The 23,683-nt window shown below is 50.8% G+C and overlaps 6 protein-coding genes across 6 annotated transcripts; 2 read left to right on the top strand and 4 right to left on the bottom strand.

Annotated features, from left to right (window-relative positions):
• Positions 1 to 157: 157 nt before the first annotated feature.
• On the top strand, positions 158 to 1,180 carry N7473_011811 (uncharacterized protein; the record flags this gene model as incomplete). The annotated part of the gene is made up of 1 exon (XM_057157750.1): positions 158 to 1,180. The coding sequence occupies one exon, from the start codon at positions 158 to 160 to the stop codon at positions 1,178 to 1,180; it is 1,023 nt and encodes a 340-aa protein (XP_057003600.1).
• A 516-nt stretch (positions 1,181 to 1,696) lies between these two features.
• N7473_011810 (putative VPS9 domain protein) lies at positions 1,697 to 5,759 on the bottom strand (the record flags this gene model as incomplete). The annotated part of the gene is made up of 3 exons (XM_057157749.1): positions 1,697 to 5,295; positions 5,363 to 5,612; positions 5,682 to 5,759. 3 exons carry the CDS (start codon positions 5,757 to 5,759, stop codon positions 1,697 to 1,699), a joined length of 3,927 nt encoding a protein of 1,308 aa, XP_057003599.1.
• Positions 5,760 to 6,396: 637 nt separating this feature from the next.
• Positions 6,397 to 7,098, bottom strand: N7473_011809 (mitochondrial 37S ribosomal protein uS11m; the record flags this gene model as incomplete). The annotated part of the gene is made up of 1 exon (XM_057157748.1): positions 6,397 to 7,098. The coding sequence occupies one exon, from the start codon at positions 7,096 to 7,098 to the stop codon at positions 6,397 to 6,399; it is 702 nt and encodes a 233-aa protein (XP_057003598.1).
• Positions 7,099 to 7,395: 297 nt separating this feature from the next.
• tim44 (protein translocase subunit TIM44) lies at positions 7,396 to 9,821 on the top strand. The gene is made up of 2 exons (XM_057157747.1): positions 7,396 to 8,338; positions 8,398 to 9,821. Exons 1-2 carry the CDS (start codon positions 7,485 to 7,487, stop codon positions 9,071 to 9,073), a joined length of 1,530 nt encoding a protein of 509 aa, XP_057003597.1. The 5' UTR covers positions 7,396 to 7,484; the 3' UTR covers positions 9,074 to 9,821.
• A 1,660-nt stretch (positions 9,822 to 11,481) lies between these two features.
• On the bottom strand, positions 11,482 to 12,522 carry N7473_011807 (NADP-dependent oxidoreductase; the record flags this gene model as incomplete). Its single annotated transcript, XM_057157746.1, has 1 exon — positions 11,482 to 12,522. The coding sequence occupies one exon, from the start codon at positions 12,520 to 12,522 to the stop codon at positions 11,482 to 11,484; it is 1,041 nt and encodes a 346-aa protein (XP_057003596.1).
• Positions 12,523 to 22,233: 9,711 nt separating this feature from the next.
• On the bottom strand, positions 22,234 to 22,494 carry N7473_011806 (beta-lactamase-like protein; the record flags this gene model as incomplete). The annotated part of the gene is made up of 2 exons (XM_057157745.1): positions 22,234 to 22,422; positions 22,474 to 22,494. 2 exons carry the CDS (start codon positions 22,492 to 22,494, stop codon positions 22,234 to 22,236), a joined length of 210 nt encoding a protein of 69 aa, XP_057003595.1.
• Positions 22,495 to 23,683: the final 1,189 nt, after the last annotated feature.

Here is a 23,683-nt window from a genome sequence, read left to right as displayed (position 1 = left end):
CACCTTTGATTTCGTCAAGTCAATGCCTTGTACTTGATTCTCGAAATCACACCACAGGAGCTGTTGGTCTTGGATCACCAAGGACGGCACTGCAATGCCCCCGATCTTGCCCGCGCAGGCCTTGGCTAGGCCACAGCATCATGGAGTGTATTCAAAGATGGTGACCAAGATCGGGGTTGTTCTTAAAATCATCTGGCAGCCCGAGAAATCAGAACCGGACAAGACAAAAGAACCTGGAATCCACAATGGACAAGATGATCACCCCTTGAGCGAAAGAGCGTTCAAAGTCATCGCAGACCCGTCTTCGGCAAGAAACCCACCCTCAATCACCAGCAGATCCCCTTCGCTGTTCAACGGTAAACCCTCCATTGCCGCAGCCACCGTCCTGGGCGTCGTCACCTTTGCCGCACTACTCTTCCTCGCAATATGGTACATCCGACACAAAAGACGACACCGTCAACACAAATCCTGGAACCAAAACCAAGACTTCGGGCAGTCGGAGATAACTCTCGGCGAAGACACCAGCAAGACCTTGGACTATTTCCTCATGAAAGATATCCCGCACGAACGAACCTCGTTCATGTTCAGCCGCAGTGAGTCGCCGTCCATCACGTTTGTGGTTGAAGAGGCGGAGCGTTCGAGCTTGAACAAATGCTACAGTCCTTCGACCAATAGCTTGAGCAAGATCGAGACTATTACTCGGATCTCGACTGATGGAGCTCGGCCAAGTTTGCTTTCGTCGGAACTTACGGCGATGACTTCCTTGCAGAGTACAGCGGCGAACGACTCGTCGTCCAAACCGGCGTCGGCGACGCCCCGGACATCGATGTCCTCGTCGCAGCTGTGGACTACAATTACCAGCTCAACCGAGTGTCAGTCCCTGACTAGTCGGGAAACAACCGTACCGCCCACGGCTGAGTCGTCGCAGCTCTGGACAACAACTACCGGGTCAACTGAGACGGGCTCTGTTGCCAGTCGAGAGACCCAGTTTCGTTCGTCAAATGGCTCTCGGGCTTCCAGTCGACTGTCCGCGCAGGGACCAGCGCAAGCTGGTGTTAAGTTGAGTCAGGGTGATAACACCGGCTTGAGACGTTATCATGCTCGTGAGCGGAGCCAGTCTTCGCAGAGTACGGTTGTTGGGTCTCCAGTTGCTGAGTCGGGGTCTGACAGTTTGAGTTAGTTGCCTTCCGTTCAGTCGACTTCATCGGCTGTGTTTCGCTTGTTGGAGGGTTGATCGCTTTGGTTGGTGCTTTGGGGGTGTGTCTTTCCTCATTGATTATGGATGGTATGGTGTATTTTGGGAATCCCCTTCCAATGCCTAGCGATGCAGGATCGGTCGGGTTCGTGTTGTTCTTGGATGAAGGTTGTGAATGGGAGATATTGTATACACGGGTCAAAGTATATTTTCGATACTCGACCCTGCCAGTGACTGATTCTGTGTTTGTTAAGAGATAACCTATCATTGTCCAAACAAGGTATATTTCGTTTCATGTTCCTCTCCACTATCCAAGTATTGATGTCAGGTAAAAGAAGTAGAGTCATGAAATGTACAACGAAAAAAGCCAAGCACAAAGAAACCGATCAACCCACAACGAATCACGCTAAAAATGAAATATGAAAAGCACAAGTATCCATTGCAGATCTATCCAAACATGTCATGCCGAGAAGAAAAAACAAATAACCGCTTGGAAAAGACTCATGACTTCATCTCACGTACACTCCGCAAACAACGCTCAATTCTCTTCCCCCGCTCCCTTTCCCGAACAAGCGTATCCTTGACGAAAGCGCGGATCGCATCACGGCCAACCTTCTCCCGCCACGTCGTCCACCCAGCTAACTCGCCGACAACAACGTCCTTGTTCCAGGTGACTTCTTTCGCAAGACGAGAGGATTGGAGCTCGCCGTCACGGATCTTCTGTTCGAGATCGCGGACGGATTTTTGACGAGACTCTTCGAAGCCTGGGAGGTTGATGTTGAATTTGCGTGGGAGCGAGGATGAGAGGAGGGAAGAGCGGGAGCGGGAGATACTCCTGTTTGTGGAGGTAAGGGTGGACATGAGGGTAAGTGGGCGGGAGAGGGATGTGAGGATTGCGGCGGTGGTGTTGTCCATTGATGTGAGTGCGGCCAGGAATTGGAGGAGAGGGGAGGAGTCGGAGGTTGAGGTTGAGAGGTAGGAGCCGTAGCGGATAAAGGCATCTATGTAGGTCGAAGGAAGGGCGTTGGTAGGTTCTTTGAGGGTGGAGAGTACGCTCGAACAGAGAGTGACTGCATCCGCGAGGTCGGAGGCACTGTTTTGTAGTGCATGACCCCGTCGAATTAGGCTACGCGTGTTGACGTGTACACCGCGTACCATATCTTGGGCATGAGAGATGAACTGCTCTGTGTCGCGCATACCCTCGAGAGAAACGGGTGCGTACTCGTCGGCAATCGTCTCGGTGAGGACGGCTGCCTTGCGTCTGGATCGATCGGCCATCATCTCGGGTTGTAGCTCGGGGACTAGGAAGAACTCCCACAGCATTTCATGTGTGGAGAAGGTTGGATGGGTGAGGAGAATTTTCAGGAACCGATCTAGCTTTTCCTGAAGGTCGTGCAGGACGGAGCGAGATGGTTTTGAGTGGATTTGGAAGGGGTTGCGGAAATTCGACAGAGATGGCACATAGGAGGCAGGGTGCTCTACGGCAAGCCATTTGGCAAGATTCTCGAAATCGTTGAAGCTGCGACGACACGTGGTGACTGTGTATGTTGTCGAGCCTGGACGCGATGATGCTATTGATTCGGATGGTGGATAAGGTGCGCCAGACTTGAGGATAAAGCGTACCGTGGCATCTTCGACGAAGAATGATCGAACGACGGTAGTCACCCTGCCGGAAGGATCACCACATGCGGATGGCGGATGGGATAGCAGGATTAGATCATCGATGCGGTTCCGTACTTCATCATCCTTTGCCAGTTCGACGGCAGTCAATCCTCGGGCCTCCTTGACATGGACATCGACTCTGGGATCCATAAACAGTATGCGAACTTGATCCACTCGCCCGTATTTACTAGCCATCATCAATGGCGTGAACCTCTTGTCGTTAGTTGCATTCGGATCACAGTCGCTCTCTTGAAGAATCCGCGTTGTTACATCTGGATCGCCGACAATATGTAACAATGTGTTGCCTTTGGCGTCCACATGGTCATCGAGCTGAAGAGGTTTTCCATTTCCCTGGGCTCTCTGTGCTGCTGTCAAGCCGGCTTGAACCATCATTCTGTACTCGGGGTGGTCATATGACCGACAGAGAGCGAAGAGTGGAGTTTGGCCATGCTTATCACGCTGTCGCCAGGGAAGGAGTCTGCCAAGCCGGGATAGTAGAGAAGGCGTGCTGAACAAGTAATGACCCACTGTGCGACCATGGACATCAGATTTGGTCAGGTACTTGGCGACTACACTTTCGTCAGTCTTGCTGAAGAGAAAGTCGAGGATAACTTCAACACTCTCAGCATGAGCAAGCTGCACAGCTGCATTGAGAAGGGTTGTTCCATCCGCGTTTGTGTCTTCGAGAATGTCCTCCAAGGGGTAGAACTCTTCCAAACTGAGTAGATACTTCAACGACTCGGTCTGGCGGCTCTCCACTGCCATCATGGGAATTGAATCTCCGGCCGGATCCTGTGTTTTGGTCAGAGTCTCCAACGACGTATCGCCTTCGATGTTACTTGTCATCGATCCAATGGTGGGTGTTCTGGAAAGAAAAGAGACAGCCGATGACTCTGATAGACTGCGGAGATCCATAGAGACCTTCTTGATTGGCCGTTGGTAGTCCTTCGTAGGTGAGTCGCCACTCCACGTCTGGAAGGGGAAAACGTGGGCGAGAGGGGGCGCATCGGAGTCAATGGCCTCCTCCGGGATTTGTTGACCATTGGTGAAGAACGAGTGGCTGTACAGGGATGATGTCTCATGAGGTGATTCCTCTGGCTCTGACGAGCTATCAGTGCGGAAAAGCACAGACTTTCGCTCAGGCTCACGCGGGACAGCTTCGTCAATTGACTCATGATCTCCATTTGGTTCAAGGATGCTCCTCATATCAGATATGCGGCCTGCCTTGGTGGCTTGCCATAGCCGCCTATTTCGTGTACTCGCGCGATGCAGACCAGCCGAGTCGGTCACAAGGTACATCAAAACTGCTTCGAACGTGCTCAGTGCATACCCCATCTCACCACTATCCACATCGTCAATGTAGATGAAATGCTGCATGTACAGCAAACGAGCTTGAAGATGTCGAATCTGGGATCGAATGACCACAACTAGCAGCAACGAGACCAAGACATCAGCATTAATCGTCAGAGGAGATCGACCCTTCTCAGAGGCTGGCCCATCGACATTGTCATAGCTTCCGGGGTATGAGATCACTTTGACTGTCTCTAGCAGGGTATTAAGCATCTCATGAGGGCTCTTCGCATCAGCCATTTTGCGAAACTCTTCCACTCCACGTCCAAGCCGCCGGATGACTTCTCGTTTGCCTTGTTGTCCACCCTCCACTGAAATACCAACTTGGGTGACGTCAATGCTCTCCATATGCCGAATTCTAGAGTCCAGCTCTGAATCCTCCGGTTGTCGGAAAGCGCATAAGCGAGGGAAGAGAAGCGGTTCGTGTACTTGCTCTGCCACATATCGCTCAATGAGCCGCTCAACTAGAGGACCCGTAAGATCAGTAGTGGCTCCGAGAAGCGACAGTTGCTGTTTATCAACGAGCCTGAAGAGATCGATAGCGGCAGTCACTGCGGTCTCCAGGCTACGACGCATGAGATCCTCGTCATCCTCGAAATATTCTTCCGAATTGAAGGGCAGACGGCCTCGACGGGATGACCAGCTGCGGATAGACGAGCTTTCATCTTGTAGGGTGTGCACTCTGGACAGTCTAACTTCCGATTCGCTTCCGGATGCAGAAGGCGAGCGACATGGTGGTGGAGGTAACGGTTTGCCAAGCTCCTTGCCAAATTCGCGAAAAAGCCTTTCCAGCCCCGGCTGCATCTGCCTCGCAATCATCGGAAAGTTTGCAAGCAAATCACCAAATGACTTGATCTCCTGCTTCGGTGGCGTTATCGATCCTCCATTTGTCGCTCTCTTGTCGGAAGGGGTCGGTTCTATCTTCTTCACCATGGTCCCTGGTACTGCGGCCGGAATGACTCTGGCGGGATCGTACGACCCGACCAGTGGGCGCGAAATGTAGTAAATAAGCCATGGCCGGGACTCGCTTGACGAAGTATAGTACAGCGCATCCGAGAGAAGCTGGGCCTGGGTAAGGGACTTGAAGCCTGAAGAAAAATTGACTGTTAGCCAACACAATGATTTCCATGACGTCTCTATTCCGCTTATGCCCACCTTTGTTGCTGTAAACTGAGTTCTCTTTGATGATCACAGTCCTCCCATTAAACGTCGTCACTTGTTTGGCCTTCCCCCTGTTATCGCGCACATTGGATTCCTCCTTCCCATTTGTTGAGCCGGGGTTGATCGGGATGCGCAGCACATGGCTCCCTAGGAACTCCTCCGACGCGACAAGGTCCGAGTAGTACAGGCTGGACTCCCGGTCGCGTGAGCCGGTAAGGCATTCCGTCGTGGGAACGAGTAGAACCTAGGACACACATGTTAACATTAGTCGGCCACTCCGGTCGATCCGAAGGGGTGCAGGAGCTTGACTGACATGGTTCTCCACGGGTATACACTGCCCCGGAACAGTGCTTCGGAAGAAGGCACGGAGGAAAGGGTTTAGAGGGTGCATCCAAACGGTTTTGGACGGCCCGGTATAAGAGCTCCGGCAATCATCAAGTCGTGCGTATTAAAATGGAGTCGTGGGGGGAGATTGGTCTTCAATGTAGATGTTTCGCGGGGAAGAGCTCCGGCGCATTCAGCTGCAGGCAGCAATCCGGGGTAATCGAGGCGCCTGAATCTGCGGCTGACAAGTGGATGGGTGGCAATGCCGGTTTCTTGATGTCAATCGATAGCAGCAACGCAAGAAAAGACCACAGAAAGGAAATGCACGACAGCGGCGCAATGTGAATCGAGTAGAACAGGGAGTTCGAGAACGTGATCGCTGCGGGAGCTGGCAACGCTATGCCGTTTTAGGCAATACTAAGACATGTTCTATCAGCCAGGGTCTGGGCCTAGATGCCTTACAAACCGTAACGAATGAACATGGAAGAGATCAGAGAAATACATTTGGTATGCTTGTTGAGTAGTTAAACACATTTTGGCTATTGTACAGAGAATAATTCGGCAGACATGTATGCCGGTAAGACAATGGGGAAGACGATCCTCCGCATGCGATATACAGCGCTCCACATGAGAGATCAAAAAGAACAAGCCACACCTATCCCCTCCAATTCTGAAGAGATAAGAAGAACGGGAAAGAATTCCAATCAACCCAGTCTGCGAACCTTGCGGCTACGAGTACCACCAAACTTGATACGAGTCGAGTCGGTCACGCGGCTAACAAGACCCCGAATGTTGCGTCCCTCGTTACCAAGAAGCACCTTTGTGAATCCATCACGGCCCTTTCCAAAGCCCTGGAAGACAATCTCTAGCCGCTTGATATCCATCAGGAGGCCTCGCTCCTGGATTTGCGAAAGAACGTGGGAGGACAATTGGTATGCGGGATCGAAGCCAGCACGACCACCCTTGCGGAATCCAATCTGACCAGTTCCCATAGACAAGATAGGGTTGCCATTTGGCCGTGTCAGTGTGAGAATGGTATTGTGCTTGTGTGCGTAGACGTGGAGGTGGTGAGGAGGGGCGCGGTCGGCGTAGGGGTTCTTGATCATGTCGGCTTCCAGGCTTTCGGCCAGTCGAGCGTAGTCGGCACTGACACGCGAAGAGGAAGAGGATCGACCGCCAGTCATCATCTTGGAGATGGCAGAGAGGGGAGAAGAGTTCTCTGCAGATTCGGGCTGGCGATCAAGGATCTGGTTCTCAATTGTCCTGGTCTTCTCCTTCAGGCTGGAGGAGTCTTTCGGAGAGGAGGAGAAGGGTCGGATAGGACCCAGAGATGCAGTGCGCGGCTGACATTGTCGGCATACCGCTGGCAATGTCTTTGCGAGGGCGTTCATCGAGAAGGAGTTCATTGCGGCAACGGGGGCCGGTGCCGCGGCGAGGATGAGGCACGCGGAAGTAGGGACGCGGTGAAAGAATCGACCAGGAGTGTTCACTCCGGAAAGAAATATCACAATCGATTGAATTGATTCCGAATAAATCAATTGAGCAGAGTAAACGTCGTAGCCGGCCGGGAAATATCGCAAGAGCCGTGATCGGACCGACGTGGCGGAAAGGAAACACTGGAAGTTTTTCGAAAGTCTTGGCATTTCTCGACTTTTTCCCTTACTTCTCTCCTCGGTCCAACCTCCGCTTTTCAACTATCTCACCCCGAACATCCGGGCTAGGCTGGATATCTTTTGCTCTTCTTATTCCTGTTTTTCATATCCGTTTCCTTCGCGACAATTATTTCTAGAGCATGATTTCCGCCAAAATGTCCACCGCCGCGCGGGCGGCGACTTTGCGCTCCCAGGTCCCGGCCTTCAGAGCCGCCTCGCAAGGATCTCGGGCTCTTTCATATTCGGCATTGTCCGCTCAAACCTTGAAGCTGTCTGGTAACAGCCAAAGGAACGCTCTTCAGTTGACCCAGCTCGTCTCGCCTTTCGCCGCCATCCCCTTGACCCGATCTTTCCACGCCGCCACTCCCCTCTTCCAGCAACAGCAACAACCCAAGGACGAGAAGAAGACCGACGAATCCAAGTCCGAATCGCAAGGTGAGAAGGAAGAGTCAGGCAAGGACGAGGAGCAGAAGGAGAAGAAGGAAGAGGCGCCTCCACCACCCCATGGTGACAAGTCGCCCTGGCAAGTTTTCCGTGAGACCCTGAACTCCGAGTTCAAGGCCTCCAAGGAGTGGAACGAGTCCACCAAGGCACTGGCTTCCTCAGCACAAGAGTTCTCTGAAAATGAGAACATCAAGCGCGCACGTGCGGCTTACCAGGCCGCCTCGGGAGCCGCGACTAGCCGCACATCTGAAGCTCTCAAGACAACCGGTCAGGTAATTGGAAAGGGTGCTGCCTGGACTTGGAACACTCCTGTCGTCAAGGGTGTCCGCAAGGGTGTTAACGCTACTGGTGCTGGACTCGAGAAGGCCACCCGACCAGTGCGTGAGACCGAGGCCTTTAAGAGCGTGAAGGAGGCCATTGATGATGGCAGCAGCTCGCGCTACGGTGGATGGATTGAGAAAGAGGAGCGTCGCAAGCAGCGTCAACTCCGTGAGGAGATGGAGCTCAAGTCTGGCAAGCGCCCTCTGCAACCCATGGAGGAGGATCCCAAGTAAGTTTTGAATTATCATTAGACCCAGTTGATCTTTCACTAATCAATGATTCAACTAGTGCCGGTACCAACATTACTCTTCACAAGGATGCCGCTTGGAAGGAGTCATGGAACACTTTCCGCGACTCCAACCCTATGATGCAGAAACTCTTTGCCATGAGGGATGTCTACGATGAGTCTGAGAACCCGCTCATCAGCACTGCTCGCAGCATTACCGACCGGATTGGTGGATTCTTTGCTGAGAACGAGACTGCAATGGTTGTCAAGAAGTTCCGTGAGATTGATCCCAACTTCCAGATGGAGGAGTTCCTGCGTGAATTGCGTGAATACATACTTCCCGAGGTTCTGGATGCCTACGTGAAGGGTGATGTCGAGACTCTGAAGCTCTGGCTCTCTGATGCTCAGTTCTCCGTTTACGCCGCTCTTGCCAAGCAATACACTACTGCCGGTCTCAAATCTGACGGCCGTATTCTGGACATTCGCGGCGTCGACATTTCCAACGCCCGTCTGCTGGAGCCTGGCGAGATCCCCGTGTTCGTCGTCACTTGCCGTGCGCAGGAAGTCCACGTGTACCGCAATGTTAAGACCAGCGAGCTTGCCGCTGGTATGGAGGACAAGGTTCAGCTGGTTACCTACGCTATTGGTCTGACCCGTATACCCGAAGAAGTTAGCAACCCTGAGACCCGGGGTTGGAGATTGATCGAGCTGCAGAAGGCCGCTCGTGACTACATCTAAGCTTCTCCAGCGGATCTCCTCTCACTACGCGATTATCCGCCATTGTTCCTCCCAAGACTATATCCTCCAGTTGGGGCCATACCCTTTTCCCTACCACCTCTCACTTCTCGCCCTCTCGACTGTACAATATGACTGCTTGAAATCGAAACAGGCGGGATCTGGCGCTTGTTTACGGTTTGCCTGCCCACAGATGCCACGGTGTCGGCCATGTTCCCTTGCAGCCTTTTTTTCTCCCTCTTCATGTATTAATGTTCTTTTCTCCTTGTTTCATTATGTTTCATTACTATCTTGTGGACCTGTTGCTGTTACTGACCGAACGGATCTTGCAAGAAAAAAACACCCCTTCCATTTCCATAGACTCGGACTCGGCTGCGTTGGATTTTGAGCTGATCTGATGGGCATTTGGTCTTGAGGTGTTTTGTGGCGTCTTGTGCTTTTGCATTTTCACTCTCCCCTCGACACTGTTTGATTTGCATGTGGGCCATTCGGTTTGGCTGTTTAGGATTTCGTTGGCTGTATGCACTTGTACGTGATCTGTGATCTGGCGGGTGCAGAGATCAGCCAGATGGAGTTGCATCAAATTATGTGTAAATATCTCAAGGAAGAATATAATCTTCGCGACTGCCTATGATCAACAAAAAAATGTTGATTTTGTTTGTCTAGCGGGGTCCTGAGATTCTTGGCATGGAAGCTGGACTGGCCTCTTCTGATACTAGCCTGAAATACCATATCGTAAAGATCTCGTGACTAGCATGATCTTATACTACCAATGGCATGCTAGAGAGCCCGTGACTAGGAGTAATTTTATGTGGTATATTCAGAGTCCCCATGCTAGGAGAATGGCCTCGGCTGACCTACATGTGGCCTTTATCTGATTTCGTTGCTCTGCTTCATTCGCTCGCTTGAGCCTCTAACTTATCATCTATAACACTTTCTTACGACTTTTCGTATAAAACTTATCAAAATGCTATGCAAAGACCGCTACCTAACTAGATACTCTAGGAAAGCTAAGGCAAATCGCACGCCAACTTGTGCATTCGCATGACAGACTAATCTACTTTCGGATACGGTGGATAACAGGTGCACCAAGTACCTATATATTCTTATAATATCTACTAAGCCCTTCCCCGAAGCTATTAAAAATCAGTTCAAAAGACATGTAGAAAGACATTTAGAAAGACATTTAGAAAGACATTTAGAAAGACATTTAGAAAGACATTTAGAAAGATCTTTGATAAAAAGGCAAGTTAAAGTATGTATATTTACATTGTAATATTGGGACCTGTGACTTACTGAATCCGGTTAGTTTTGCCGTTCCCGGCCTAGCGACACACCCAGTCTTAAGTAGGAGATTCACTACCGCTGCTTGACTATGTTGAGCAGCTGCGAGCAGAGGTGTCTCACCTTTAGAGTCCCCGATATCCGCTTAAAGAAGTTCACTTTCTAGTAAAATTTGTACCACAGCCTCGTGGCCTTATATACAGCCCAGAACAGCGGTGCTCGGCCGTGAATATCAGTAACCTTAACATAACCTCTATTGTTTGATACTGATAACAGCTGTTGCCTCTATCCCCTGTTCGGCCGCCTATAGCAGAGCGGAACTTTCTTGGTTCAAGGCATTCTGCCGATAGAGAAAAGCGACGAGAGAGTTATAGCAGTAATTACAGGTCCGAGCTAACGAAGCGATATCCGTATCTACCTCCAGAAAGCTTGTAAGTAGCCGAAGTAATTCGTTCGGTAAATGAATCAATGTTACCGTATTCCCACTTTTGCTAGCCCGTGGTCGCGTGGTGAAGAGGAAATCTTGATTTATGATATAGTTCCTTAAAATCTATTTGCGAAGCGTCGACCGAAAGATTCTTGGAGACTTTATAATCGGGTTCTTAGATATCGGATGGGATGGTCTGGTAAGCGAAGAACTACGCCGGGTATAAGGAGATTACGCAACAAATCTTACTATCTAGCTTTGCCTATAAAATCTGGCCTGAGATAGACAACCAGGCAGCGCCAGTCCCTGCACTGAAGCAACTGAAAGAGGAGGAGAGAAGTTAGCGATTGCCAACGGTCGCCTAGATTGCTCAGTTTGTATAGAACCTAGTTGTACCGCCCTCTGGTGCTACAGTACATAGCATCTTGTATTCGTACCCGTATAAAGAAGGGTATTATTACTACGTACGTACGAAACACGAAACAAAGGCTTATAAATACTAACACCAAGCTGTCTTACACCTTTCCTTCACCCACCGTACACAAAAGTAGTCTCAACATTTGATCAGATCATCACATTTTTATATTCCATATCGCTACATGATTCAATTGGTTCATTGAGTGGCGAATCGACCCCGTCCTTTGCGTCTACTACTATAGCCTCTCGTCTCCACGGCCCAACCTCATCTACAGCCCGGCCGTCATGTCGTGATCTTGATCACCACCTTGCCCTTGGCATGCCTCGTCTCCACCTTGTCAAACGCCTTTTGGAAGTCCTCAAACTCTACGGCGCTGTCGATCCACGGCTTGCCTATACCCGCGTCGACTACCTTTGCGATCTCGGCGAGGTCGCTACCGCGCGGCTGGACGAGGAACCAGGTCGCCTTAGCGAGTTTCTTGGACGCCACGGACGCGGGCCTGACGCGGTCGGGCGAGTCGGAGACGCTGAGCAGCACGCCGCCCTCCCTGACGGCAGTCCAGCACCCGGCGAGAGAGTCGCCGCCGACGCAGTCGAGCGCCATGTCACACTGCGTCGAGGACGGGTCCTGGGCAGCCCAATCGGCGACCGACTGCTTAGTGTAGTCGATTATATCTGTGGCGCCGGCCTTGCGCACGTCGTCAACCTTGGAGGGCCCAGACATAGCGACGATAGCGCCAGCGCCTGCCGCGGCAGCGAGCTGCACAGCCCAGCTACCGACGCTGCCGCTCGCCGCCGTGATGAGTACCCTCACCTTGCCGTTAGCTTCACGAGCCTTAGCGTCGCCGCCCTGAGTGACGATAGCCCGTGGGTTGAGCAGGCCGTGCTCAAAGAGCCCCTGGTAGGCGGTCAGGGAGCTTAGCGGCGTGGCGGCGGCCTCGACCCAGCTCTGCGACTTAGGCTTGAGGGCGAGGCTGCTCTTATTGATAAGCGTGTAGTCGCTGAGGCAGCCACGGCGGTCGGCATGGTTGCGGAAGTAGACCTCATCGCCGGGCTTGAAGGGGGACCTAGCAGGGGCCGTGACGACGACGCCAGCGCCCTCGGTGCCGGGGACGCGCTCGCGGTCGGTGGTGAAGGCCTCCGGGAAGTAGCGCTCCCAAGTGAGCTCGCTGAGGCAGGGCGACGTAGCCTTGATCTGCACAAGGTGCTCTTCGGTGTCGCCTTCCTTGGGCATAGGGAGGGCCGTCTCGGTAAGGATAAGGGTGTCGACCTTAGGGTCCGGCTGGAGGACTGCTCTAACATTTTGGGGCAGGTTAGTAGCCATAGTTGCTTTGGTGTGGCCTTTTTGAGGGTGTTGGTGATATATCGCCGTTTGTTGTTCCGCCCGCCTCTACTGGTTGAGGTGGTCGATATGCTCGTCTGCGTGAGGATTGTTCCACTAATCCGGTCAACCCTTCCTTTCTATAGGAAAACAAGAAAAGCTCCAGGTCGGCCATCGGAGGTTACCATCACGCCGACGGTCCCGTTTTCGTCGTGTTTGGTAATAAAGACTGTGGCCGAACTGACAGCCATTACGGAGTATACGAGGCAAAGTCGGCGTTGTCGGAGGTCTGGACGCCGAGCTATACGGTAGTGACTACTCCGTACGGTCATACAGTTATTGACTACAAGTATTTGTACCGTAGTACATTTGCGTCCAGACCGCCCGATCTACACCGCCTACACACTATAGCGCGCTACGCATATAATTGATCTGGTTATACGAAGTATTTTATCAATCTACTGTAGCCTAAAGCTGTAAGGGGTTAGCCCGGAACTAAGATACGAAATAAGACCAGAAGCTGCCGTCCACTGACAGGTGATGCGATCACGAAAGAAATCTTACTGTCGAGCCTTAACTATCAAGATGACCTGAGATAAACACCCAAAGTTAGTCCACTATATTGCAGAACAACCCTCTTTCCCAGTTAGCTGCGTGGCGACGGATGATATGCTGCAGCGCGCCTTCATCTCCAGGGAGCATTACAGAAATGAAGAGGTAGTGTAGGATAAGCAACAGCTAATAGATCGTCCGCGGGACTAGACCTCGGCAGGAGTCGCGTGTTAGGATATACGCTATAAGTCAGGATAGAGGCCTGTCAATCAGGTAGGAGAAATGGGGCTAAGTCAATAGTGTGAGATAGTCAAAGACCGTTTCTTGAGGATCCTAAAACCTCTTCAACATGGGTCAATTTATATACAGTCTCATCGCTCAAACAGGAAGGAGATGTATCCTTGGTAGGGAAATGGGAGCGGGGTGAAACACGAGGCTTGTGTAACCTCTGTCAAGGGTGTTCCCTGCAGGAGTTCGTTCACATACTAATGACGAAGCCCCAGCGAACCTCCACAGAAAGCCTGCCGGCTTATCAGGTCCGGGAAGCCTGAGGCACTAACACTTAGGAATAACCTCATGCCAGGGTATATCATAACAACGAGAGAACATATCCGATAGGTACTGAAATTAAGGATAGTGGTAATACCTTGATACCAGCCGTGGGATTATATGATAAGCAGAGGTATCTCCGTGCGGACTAGTATTCATAAAAGCAATTGAATTGCTTAAGATGTGTGTAGGTGTAAGATCTATTGAGAGACTTCTAGTAGACTGCTAGGCTGTGTTACGACGCCGTACTTCTGAGATACTCCAGGGCGCTTTGCGGTTATTCTGCAGGGCCAGGCGAGATCCAGTATTACAATATCAAATGATACTATGCTACACATCACGTTCGAAAAGCTAAAGACAAACGTCTCTAAGAGCATGATCATTGTGGCTCCGAGATTCCTATGAGAGAACAGCAGAGGACGACATTACTTTAGTTATATTTAGTTTGTCTAAAGCTTAGCTGCCCTCTCCCTTTGGGAAGTGGGGGATATTGAAAATGGCGTCCATGGCTACCACACATTGTTTGCAGAGTTTGACTATCGCGCTGGCCACTTCTATACTACAGCATGATGTACTATGGAGCTATTGGTCAGGTACGGATCCATGGTATTCATCGTGACTATGATTTGCATTGTGGCACAGCGGCACAGGTTTAGTTTTCGAACTATCTTCTGGTGAAAGATTGAGTCTCTAGGTGTGGGAGAAATAAAATGGTTCAAGTTCTGCTTTGGGACGTTGCGTGGCGGAGATAGTCCCCTGGAAGTTCGGAATAGTGCTTCGAGGTCAACTATCCAGCTTTGGGAAGAAGTAGCAAGGGACACAACAACTTCCACGCCGAATCGAATTTTTGAAATATCTCAGGAACCACGCCAGTTGGCAACTTCTAAGCAACGGCAAATTCAATTTAACTCCCTGCGCTATCGTTTGATACCGGTCTCGAGCTTCCTCGACCGATATTGCCATGTTGCGCGCCTCCAGGGGGGTTGGGCCGGCCCCTGGGGCCTCCGGCGGTCCATTGAAAAATCTGCCATCGAACAGAGAGCGCGTACTGAACGTCAACCACGGCGCACGCGACCTTCTCAAAGAGCTGGGAAGGAGTCAGAATACTGCAAGACTAGCCCCTAAGGTCGTCAGCTTCCTCCGGCAGGTGGAAGATCTGACGAAGGACCTCCTGTCGACGCCATTGACGGATTGGCAGCAGGAGCTCGAGGCTCTACGCAGAGACCTCAAGCAGGAGATCACTACGGCCGTCAAAGCGGCTGTCGAGCCTCCAGCTAGACAGACGATTCGATCATTCGCCGAGGTAGCTGCGCGCGCGCCAGCGCCAGCGCACTTCCAATCCTCCTACAGCTCGTCGAGCAGCTCCCTAACGCGCCCGGCGGAGGTAGTACGTGACCGCGAGGTCGTGGTGTGTCTTGGCGATCGCTCGCAGGTCAGCGTATTCCGCCGTCTGACGAGCGCCGAGCTCACCAAGCGTGCGAACCAGGCCCGGGCGAAGGCGGCCAGAACCACAGATACGCCGGCCCTCGTATCGGTGAAGATCCTTGTATCGCGCCAGCTGAAATCAGGCGATCTCCGATTCACCGTGTGCGATGCGAAGGAAGCCGAGATCATGCGAATCTATCGAGAGAAATGGGCGAAGGGTCTCTGCAAAACGGCGTTCGTCCGTATGCCGACATAGGGTGATATTGTACACGATGTCAATGTGAGATCACTCGGTATCAATAAGGCCTCGGAGGAGATACTATAGGAGAGAGTCATCAAGGATCTCTTAGCGAACAACGTGCAGTCCTGGGGAGATAAGGCCGATATCGCGAAAGTTAGCTAGCTGCGTATCCCGTCCGGGAAGAGTGGCTTACTAGTCATCGAATTTACTTCTCTAGTGCTGGCTAACGTGGCGATTGATAAGGGGGTCCTCTGGGACTGTGATAACTTGGCGGTTGAGGTCTACGACCGATTAGCTTGTGTGCGGTAGTGCTTTAACTGTTAGCAATATAGACACATAGGAACCACCTGTGCTAACACCGTTAAATACGTGTACTGCGCTGAGGGCTATCAGTCTCGGGATTGCCCTCGCAAAGATACGTCGGAGAACAAGTGTGCTAATTGCGGGGGCGTATACGCTGCGTGGAGTACGGAGTGTGAGGCTCGTCAGCGAGAGGTGGAGCGTATGAGGGAACTATCGAAGTACCGTGGAAGATATTATTATGTCCCGGCCCTATACAGCATCGACTAACCGCAGCCGTCCTTATATTCCTCGTCCGCCAGCTCGTGGGGAACACCGAGGGATTTATCGAGCGAGGAGCTTACTAGCGGCGTCGAGAGTAGCGGTCTCGCGCCGGCCGCACGCCCTAGCAACGGGGGCAAGGGCACCGGCCCTACCACAAAAAGAACTGGGACTAGTATGCAGACTAGCCAGTATACAACTAACGAGAGCGATAAATCGGTGATAACAGCGTTATCCGGTAGGAAGAGAGGGAGACCACGAAAGGCACAGAGGTCTAAGCCTTAGCCGATAGAGACTAGCGAGGATAAAGCCTTACCGATAGAGGGCCGCTCCTAGAAGCAACCGATCGTCCTCGATTAACCGACAAGGGAAGATCAACCGATATTCCAATTTTCGACCGAACCGAGCGCGTTTCAATTCTCTGCAGGAAGCACCTTCGCCCTACTACCAACCGATACGATCAACTTCTAACCAGAAGGCTCCTAGGCTACTAGCAGTAGCACCCAGTCGAGAGCGGAAAGGGCTAGGGCCCGCACTGCTAAGGCACGCGAGGCCAGAGCTAGGAATATCGCCGAAAGGAAGACTAGCAGCAGTGACAGCAATAAGTCAGCACGTATGACGGAACTAGCGGAAACAGCGAGCCAGGAACGGGTCGAATCAGAACTTAGCTCCGAGCTAGATGAGGTCAATATACGAGACCTTGAACGCTAGCTAGAAACCCACAAAAACGATTAAGACTACCAGCCATCGTCACCGCTAGCGCGGGCAGGGGATAGGAAGCGCAAGCAGCCTCACAGTGAGAATCTATCTCTTAATATTCGCGCCGGCGGAAGACGCAGGGTGTATAGCAGGAAATCTTCTAGATCGAACCGCTAATGAATTACTACGACCACCGCTAACACATACTAAGGAAACCGACGAGCCGCGAGCTTAAGATATACTAGTATAACGTACACAGGTCGAAGGACATGGTTATAGCGCAATTCCTGCGTAAAGAGGAGGTTATCAGCGCCGATATTATCGCTATCCAGGAGCCCTGGGAGAATCCCTTCCAGGACAACACCTACCACCCGCTGAAACAGACGTATGAGCTATTGTATCCGGCGGCTGCCGAAATAGGCGGCAGGGCGAGGGTGTGTATGTTTATTTCGAAGAAGATAGGCGAACACACTCACTTGGCACACTCTCGAGACTGCCAGGAGATCCGTATTAAGACCGAGCTATCCGGGGAGCTTCGAATCGTCAACGTCTATAACGATCAGCAGCAAGGAGTAGCTCTCCGCCTGCTACAGGAGACGCTACCACCTACACGCGAGCAAAAGGGGGTTTCTTACCTAGTTCTTGGCGATTTCAACCTATATCATCTAGCCTAGGGCGGCGATGATACACCACGCGATGTGGGAGCGGAGGATCTTCTAGATCTTATGGAGATAGCCGGTCTAGATAACTGGTTAACACCCAGCACTGTTATACGCGACTAAGCAGGCCATCAATCAACGATCGACCTCGTTCTGGCGTTATACTCGCTGCGAGAGCAGATAATAGCGTGCGAGGTTGATGATAGCGTACACGCTGATTCCGATTACCTTCCAATACTTACCTTGCTTAAAATTAACGTGCCACCGGCCGCAGACCCTGTTAAACGGAGGAATTGGAAGGCTATAGACGTAGAGAAATTCCTTGCCCTCGTGTCAGCGAACCTCTAGAACAAAGGCTAGATGCGTTAAACAACATCCCCTTATGATATTGATCGTGCTGTTGACCACCTTCTCGATATCATTCAACAGGCCGCCTAGGTATCAACACCCTGGGCAAAGCCGTCAGCGTAGGCCCGCTAAGGCTGGACCCCCGAGTGCACAGAGGCAATCGGGGCGTTACGCAGGTAATATCGGTATTATATGCGAACGCACAGCGAGGAAGACTGGGATGAATATAAGTTAGTGAGAAACGCGAAGGGCAGGGTGATCGGGAAGGCGATGAAGCAGGGCTTCCGCTAGTGGGTACGTGATACGATTAATAAAGGCCCCCGTGGCCTTTGGAAAGTGTCAAAATGGGCCTGAATAAGGGATCAGTTAACTAGCAGCAATATCCCTGCCTTATACGCACAGGAAGGCCTAGCAGAAACGAACTAGCAGAAGGTCGACCTGCTCCGTCGAGTCTTCTTCCTATAGCCCCCGCAAGCCGACCTCTCGGATATCGAATTAACCTTACCTCCGAATCAACTTACCTTCCCAGCGATCTCACAGCAAGAGGTTACCGATGCGATTAAGCGTGCGCTACCTGATAAAGCGCCTGGCGAGGATAGTATCCCTAACCGCGTGTGGAAGATACTAGCAGATAACTGTTACGACTTCGTGGCAGTTTTGACGGCTATCTTCGATGCGTATATGCGAACGGGCTACAATCCTCGTCACTTTTAGGCCTCTATCACGGTGACGCTTCGTAAGGGCGGCCTACGCGATTTTCGGCAGCCGAAGTCGTATAGGCTAGTTGCCCTACTGAATACCCTTGGCAAGATCCTTGAATCTATTACCGCTACGCGTATTGTATAGGCCGTTGAAGAGTACGGGTTACTGCTAAAAACCTACCTCGGCGGCCGAAAGGGGATATTAGTAGATCATACAATCTAGTTGATTCTCGACCGCGTGCACTGCGTATAGGGGCGAGGCAAGAAGGTGTCGATGCTACTACTCGACGTAGCGGGTGCCTATAATAACGTCTCACACGAACGGCTACTAAATAACATTAAGCAGCTCCGGCTAGGCTAGTTCGCGCTATAGATTGCATCGTTCCTTCGTAATAGAAGTATACGCATTAAGCTACTAGGATATCTCTCGGACAGCTTCCCTACGCCCACCGGTATCCCACAAGGATCGCTAATCTCGCTAATCCTGTTCTTACTATTTAATGCCCCTCTGATTACTGCGTGCGGCCTTAGAACAGGTATTGCGTAGTCTGCTGGCTTTAGCTAGGTAGACGACGTGGCTGTCCTAGTCGAGTCGGAGTTATACTACAACAACACTATAACACTAGAGAAAATACTCGGTAAGGCGAATCGATAGGCCAGACGCTATACAGCAAGATTCGCACCCGATAAGTTCGAATTAATTCACTTCACTAACCTGAATAAGAACGAGACAGCCTAGGGGCCGGCGGCTAATAATACAACCTATATTGGATCCGATATCCTCGACTACGCGACACAGCACCCCGAGGGTAACGACTAGATGCCTGTCCAGTACAACGAATTATCAATACAACCGACACAGTCTGCTAAGTACCTAGGGGTTTGGCTCGATAAACACCTCGATTTCGATATACACCGCCGAAAGTTACTCGATAAGGCTAACAGTAGCCTGGAAGCCCTCCGGGCGATGACAGGGTCGGTTTGGGGTGCCTCACTAGCGGTAATGCGAAAGGTCTACTAAGCAGTCGTAGTGCCACAGATGCTCTACGGAATATCTGTATGGTACTGCCCTGCGGCTAGATCTATGCCTGTATAGGAGATAAAACGTACAGTCAACGAATTTACTAAAGTTCAACGATATACAGCGATTCTTATCAGCGGTGCCTTCAAATCCACTAGTGCGGCAGCACTCAACGTGGAGCTCTTTATCACACCAATACACCTACTTATAGACCAAATCATCCAGGAAACGGCAATACGAATCTAAACAGGAGCCGCGTGGGCTTAGCTAGACTCCCTTCGCTGTGCCCCCCCGATCCTTACAGGAGCGTAAGAAAGGTGGATGGAGCCCTCTCGAAGCCCTTAGATGGAAGAAAGATAGTATTTTGGACCCTAAAGGAAGCGTGTGGGAATCACGTAAAGCGCTCGTTCTAGCGCTATGGGAGGCACGGATCCTATGCGTCATCGACAAGAATGCAGAGGCTGCGCGAGCCTTGTATGACAAGATTGAGATAGAATCTCTGTTCTAGCAAGCCGCACTAGACCGAACCCTGACGGTCTTATTCTTCACAGATGGAAGTGGATATGAGGGTATGGTGGGTGCCTCGGCTGTTACCCCGCGTGAAGGTATCTTTAACCGAAGGCACCTTGGAACAACCGACGAATCCACAGTGTACGTTGCCGAGCTCAACAGTATTGAAATAGCGATCGCTAAATTCGTCGAACAACAGCAAAACAATAACAACAGGCCTACAAAGCTTGTTATTTTCTCCGATTGCTAGGCCGCTATCTAGGCGGTGCAAAACCCAAAGCGATCGTCGGGCCAGTTCGTGCTCACTACAATATACGATCACGTACGGGCCCTTCGATCGCTAACGCCTACGTTCGATCAGATTCCTATCGAGATCCGTTGGATCCCCGCACACGTGGGCGTTCCTGGCAATGAGACTGCCGACGTTGAAGCAAAGTTGGCGGCAACGGGAGGTGTGGAGAACGGAGCGGAACAACCCTACCCCGAGGGGTCCGCCGGTCGAGTCCTTCTAGCAGCGACCGCAAAGCGTCGAGTGCGGCGGCGCATTAAAGAGAGATGGGCACAAGAGTGGGCAAAGGAGCGAACTGGCAAACCGAACTAGCGGCTAGTCAAAGCTCCAGACAAGAAGGTACTTCGGCTATTCGAATCCCTTTCGAAGCCTTATACTTCAATTTTGATTCAAATGCGATCAATGCGCATTGCACTGAATCACTTTCTGTTCAAAATCAAGGCGGTCGAATCAGATGAGTGTTACTGTGGAGAAGGGTCTCAAACCCTGAGACACATCTTGATGCAGTGCCTGTTGTACGCTGATTTGAGGCAGACCTTCCTTGACAAGATCCGGATGACCGATCTTGGGGATTCGACCGATTACGATGCAATTGTATCGCACTCGCAGGCCACCCGCTACGTGGCCGAATTTATGTTACAAACAGGCCTCTTAGGGCAGTTCCGGCACGTCGAAGTCGAGCCAGAGCCGCCGAATGGAGGCAACGAAAACGATCTACCAGGATGATCTGGTAACGGCACAGGGGGTGAAGACGCTGGGTAGGAGGAACGCCAAAACCACGGCCGACCGAGAGGTCGTGGAAGAATACATCCAACATCAACAACGAACGCCACCAATTGAGAACGAAGCAGGAGAGATACCGGGGATGGAGATACTGGGAAGACAACAGGCCAATGTGAGGGCGAATTGAGTGATATATCGTGGGACTGAGGGCTTGGAGGGCGTTCTGATACTGTTTTGGACTGATTTTTGGGCTGATTTCTATGGCAAGACGCCGTTTTCCTATGTATTTACTGTTTCATGCGCGGGTCTGGCGTTCGGATCACTCTTGCTTCCGCCGGAGGGAGCGCCTGCATAGCCATTACGCCACTAGTTAGGCTGCAACAGGTTAATAGAGTGTTGATTGATTGATTGATTGATTGAAGAAGTAGCAATATGTTCAATATGAATTCAATCCGAACCATGTTGAAAACGAATAGGCCTCTCTATTAGACTGCCCCAGCAGAAGCGTCACATGGACATGCTTCCTTATAGTTTCTAAGTTGCCATAAAGCAACGCAGCATTTGGAAGAGCCAGTTAGTAGTTATTTCTTGCCGGATTTTTCTTATATCGATCTTGGGGAATAATGATTGTCGGCCATTTGTGGGAATGATGACGAGCCTTATTGCTGATTGGCAGCAGCTCAGCTCTTGTCCTAGTCTCCATCGATCCGAGGAGTATGGATGCTAGTTTCCAGGGCCTACGTAGAACCCAGGAACTTGCACACAGCTTTTAGGAAGGCACAATCGTTTTCCAGGACCCCGGCTTATGTTCCTGGAGACGTCATCTACGCGCCTGGGAATATATCTGCTGGCCCTGGGGGCTTCTGGGAATCCCTGCCTTGCATCCCTGGGTTGTTATACCAGAGGATCTATTGGAACTTGAAGAGTTATGTATATAGCAGGCAGCTATAATAGAAGAACCTGCGATACCAGAGGCCTGCACCACTATACGAGGTTGTTTTGAAGACGAGGGGGTTCAGCAGTTTTCTCCCTGGCTTCCTTGCGCGATATCTTGTATACAGCAGGAAATATAGTTCTTGACTCTGATTATTCATTTTGATGCTACTGGCCTCTAACAGACAATACAGGAGGATTTCAGAAAAAATTTCTGCTCCTGAGAGGCGATGCATAGGTACCCTAAACTGTATTTAAGGGCCTCGACACAGAATTTAGCCTATTCCCGATAGGAAATTGATAAGGAAGGAACAAGACAGGGCACTTAGAGGACAAATTCTGCATACACTGCTAGGGTAGCCACAGAAGAGCGGCAATTTTCCTAGTTGGTTTAAGAACTCTGTTCAATATAGGCCAGTATGAATTAGGGCTGCAACTGCAAATTGAATACAAACAATTAAAGAAAAAGGGACAGAAAAGAGGAGACGAAGTTCAATAGGCGGCTAGACTTCATTCAGCAACGGATGCTGTAGATGACCAGAAGCCCTAACAATGATTTTTGCGCTTTCAAGGACCATGGCTTTGCTGTTGCCTCTGATCTCTTGTCCTAAGAAGGCACCATGGGTATCCTCGAAGTCAAGATCCTTGATGGCTTTCCAAATACCATATATCTCGTCTGGGGCAAGAGGTATCTGCAACATAATTAGCTACATGTAATGCGCGGGTGAAAGAGGACAACCCACATAATTTGGATAGGACCACATGAACGTAAAAGAAGAAGTACCGGGAAGGCGATCGGTATGGTAAAGTCCGCTTGGAACAATCAAAATCGTGTCGGCAATAAGTAACTTCTTCATAGACTTCCACCAGAGAACGGAACTTCCGGGAAAATGCCCTCCCGTTTTAATCACAATCAAGTCCGATCCATGTGATATATCCTGAGCACAAGGGATATGGAGTTTATCTCCTTTCCAAAGTTTTAGCCTGTTATTGTCACCCCTATTTCCAAGCCATTGCTCGTCCTCTGCAGATATAAATAGGTCACAATTGAAGACCTCGGCCCATTGAGCACTGGTCGAAAAGTAATGGGGATGCGAAATTACAATTGCTCGGATACCGCCTAGTGCTTGCAGGTGTTGAACGGTTTCCTCGTCAAGATAAGTAATACAGTCCCACAAAACATTCCCAGACGCAGCATCCCCGAGACATAGGAAGGCTCTTTGACCGATTGCAAGCTTTGGGACGGTATGTATAGTAATCAAGTTAGGGTGGCTTTGATCAGTAGAGAAGACATTCCGATATTTCTCCGTCGATGACTGTAAGCTCCTAAGTGATGTCCAAGATTGGCTGAGTTCTACATTAGCTCTGGAGTAAATGGCAAAGGCAAGACGTATTCACCCGTTTGGAGGAACGTATTGACGTGGATCGTCACAGATCTTGCATGAGTTCAACCCTGCGCTAACGTCATACTGAACACCACAAGTAGAGCAAATCAAAAGATCTAGCGTTGAGAATTTCATTGCCGAGAATTTTCCGACAGGATGCAATAGGCTTGTTTGCTCGGCGCGAAGCTCCTCATTTATACACGGTCATCACTTATAACGTTCGTCATCACGTAATAGATGTGAGTCACATGCTGACGAACTCTGTAACGTATACGGTCGCTGGGTCTAGATCTAGATAACGTTTAACCATTGGCTCATAAAATAGAGCCACTCCTCGTGTTCGGCTTTCTATACAGTCTACACTCTCACCTCCACAAAAGCCATTACCGACTAGCACGTGAGAGTGGGAAGAGGATTTGAAATATCCAGGCTTCGGTCTTCTGAGACTTTTCGTCGCAGCCGACCCTGGTGATGATCCTTAATACTACGCTAATTAAATACGAACCCGTCTATTAGCCGACCACCACTGGGTACTAGAGTATCGTATTTGTTATCGCAATTTCTGAAA

This window comes from Penicillium subrubescens (assembly GCF_028828155.1).
Source record: "Penicillium subrubescens strain IBT 31985 chromosome Unknown utg000010l_segment0_segment0, whole genome shotgun sequence".
Lineage (NCBI taxonomy): Eukaryota > Fungi > Ascomycota > Eurotiomycetes > Eurotiales > Aspergillaceae > Penicillium > Penicillium subrubescens.
This window is presented reverse-complemented; position numbering and strand designations above follow the sequence as displayed.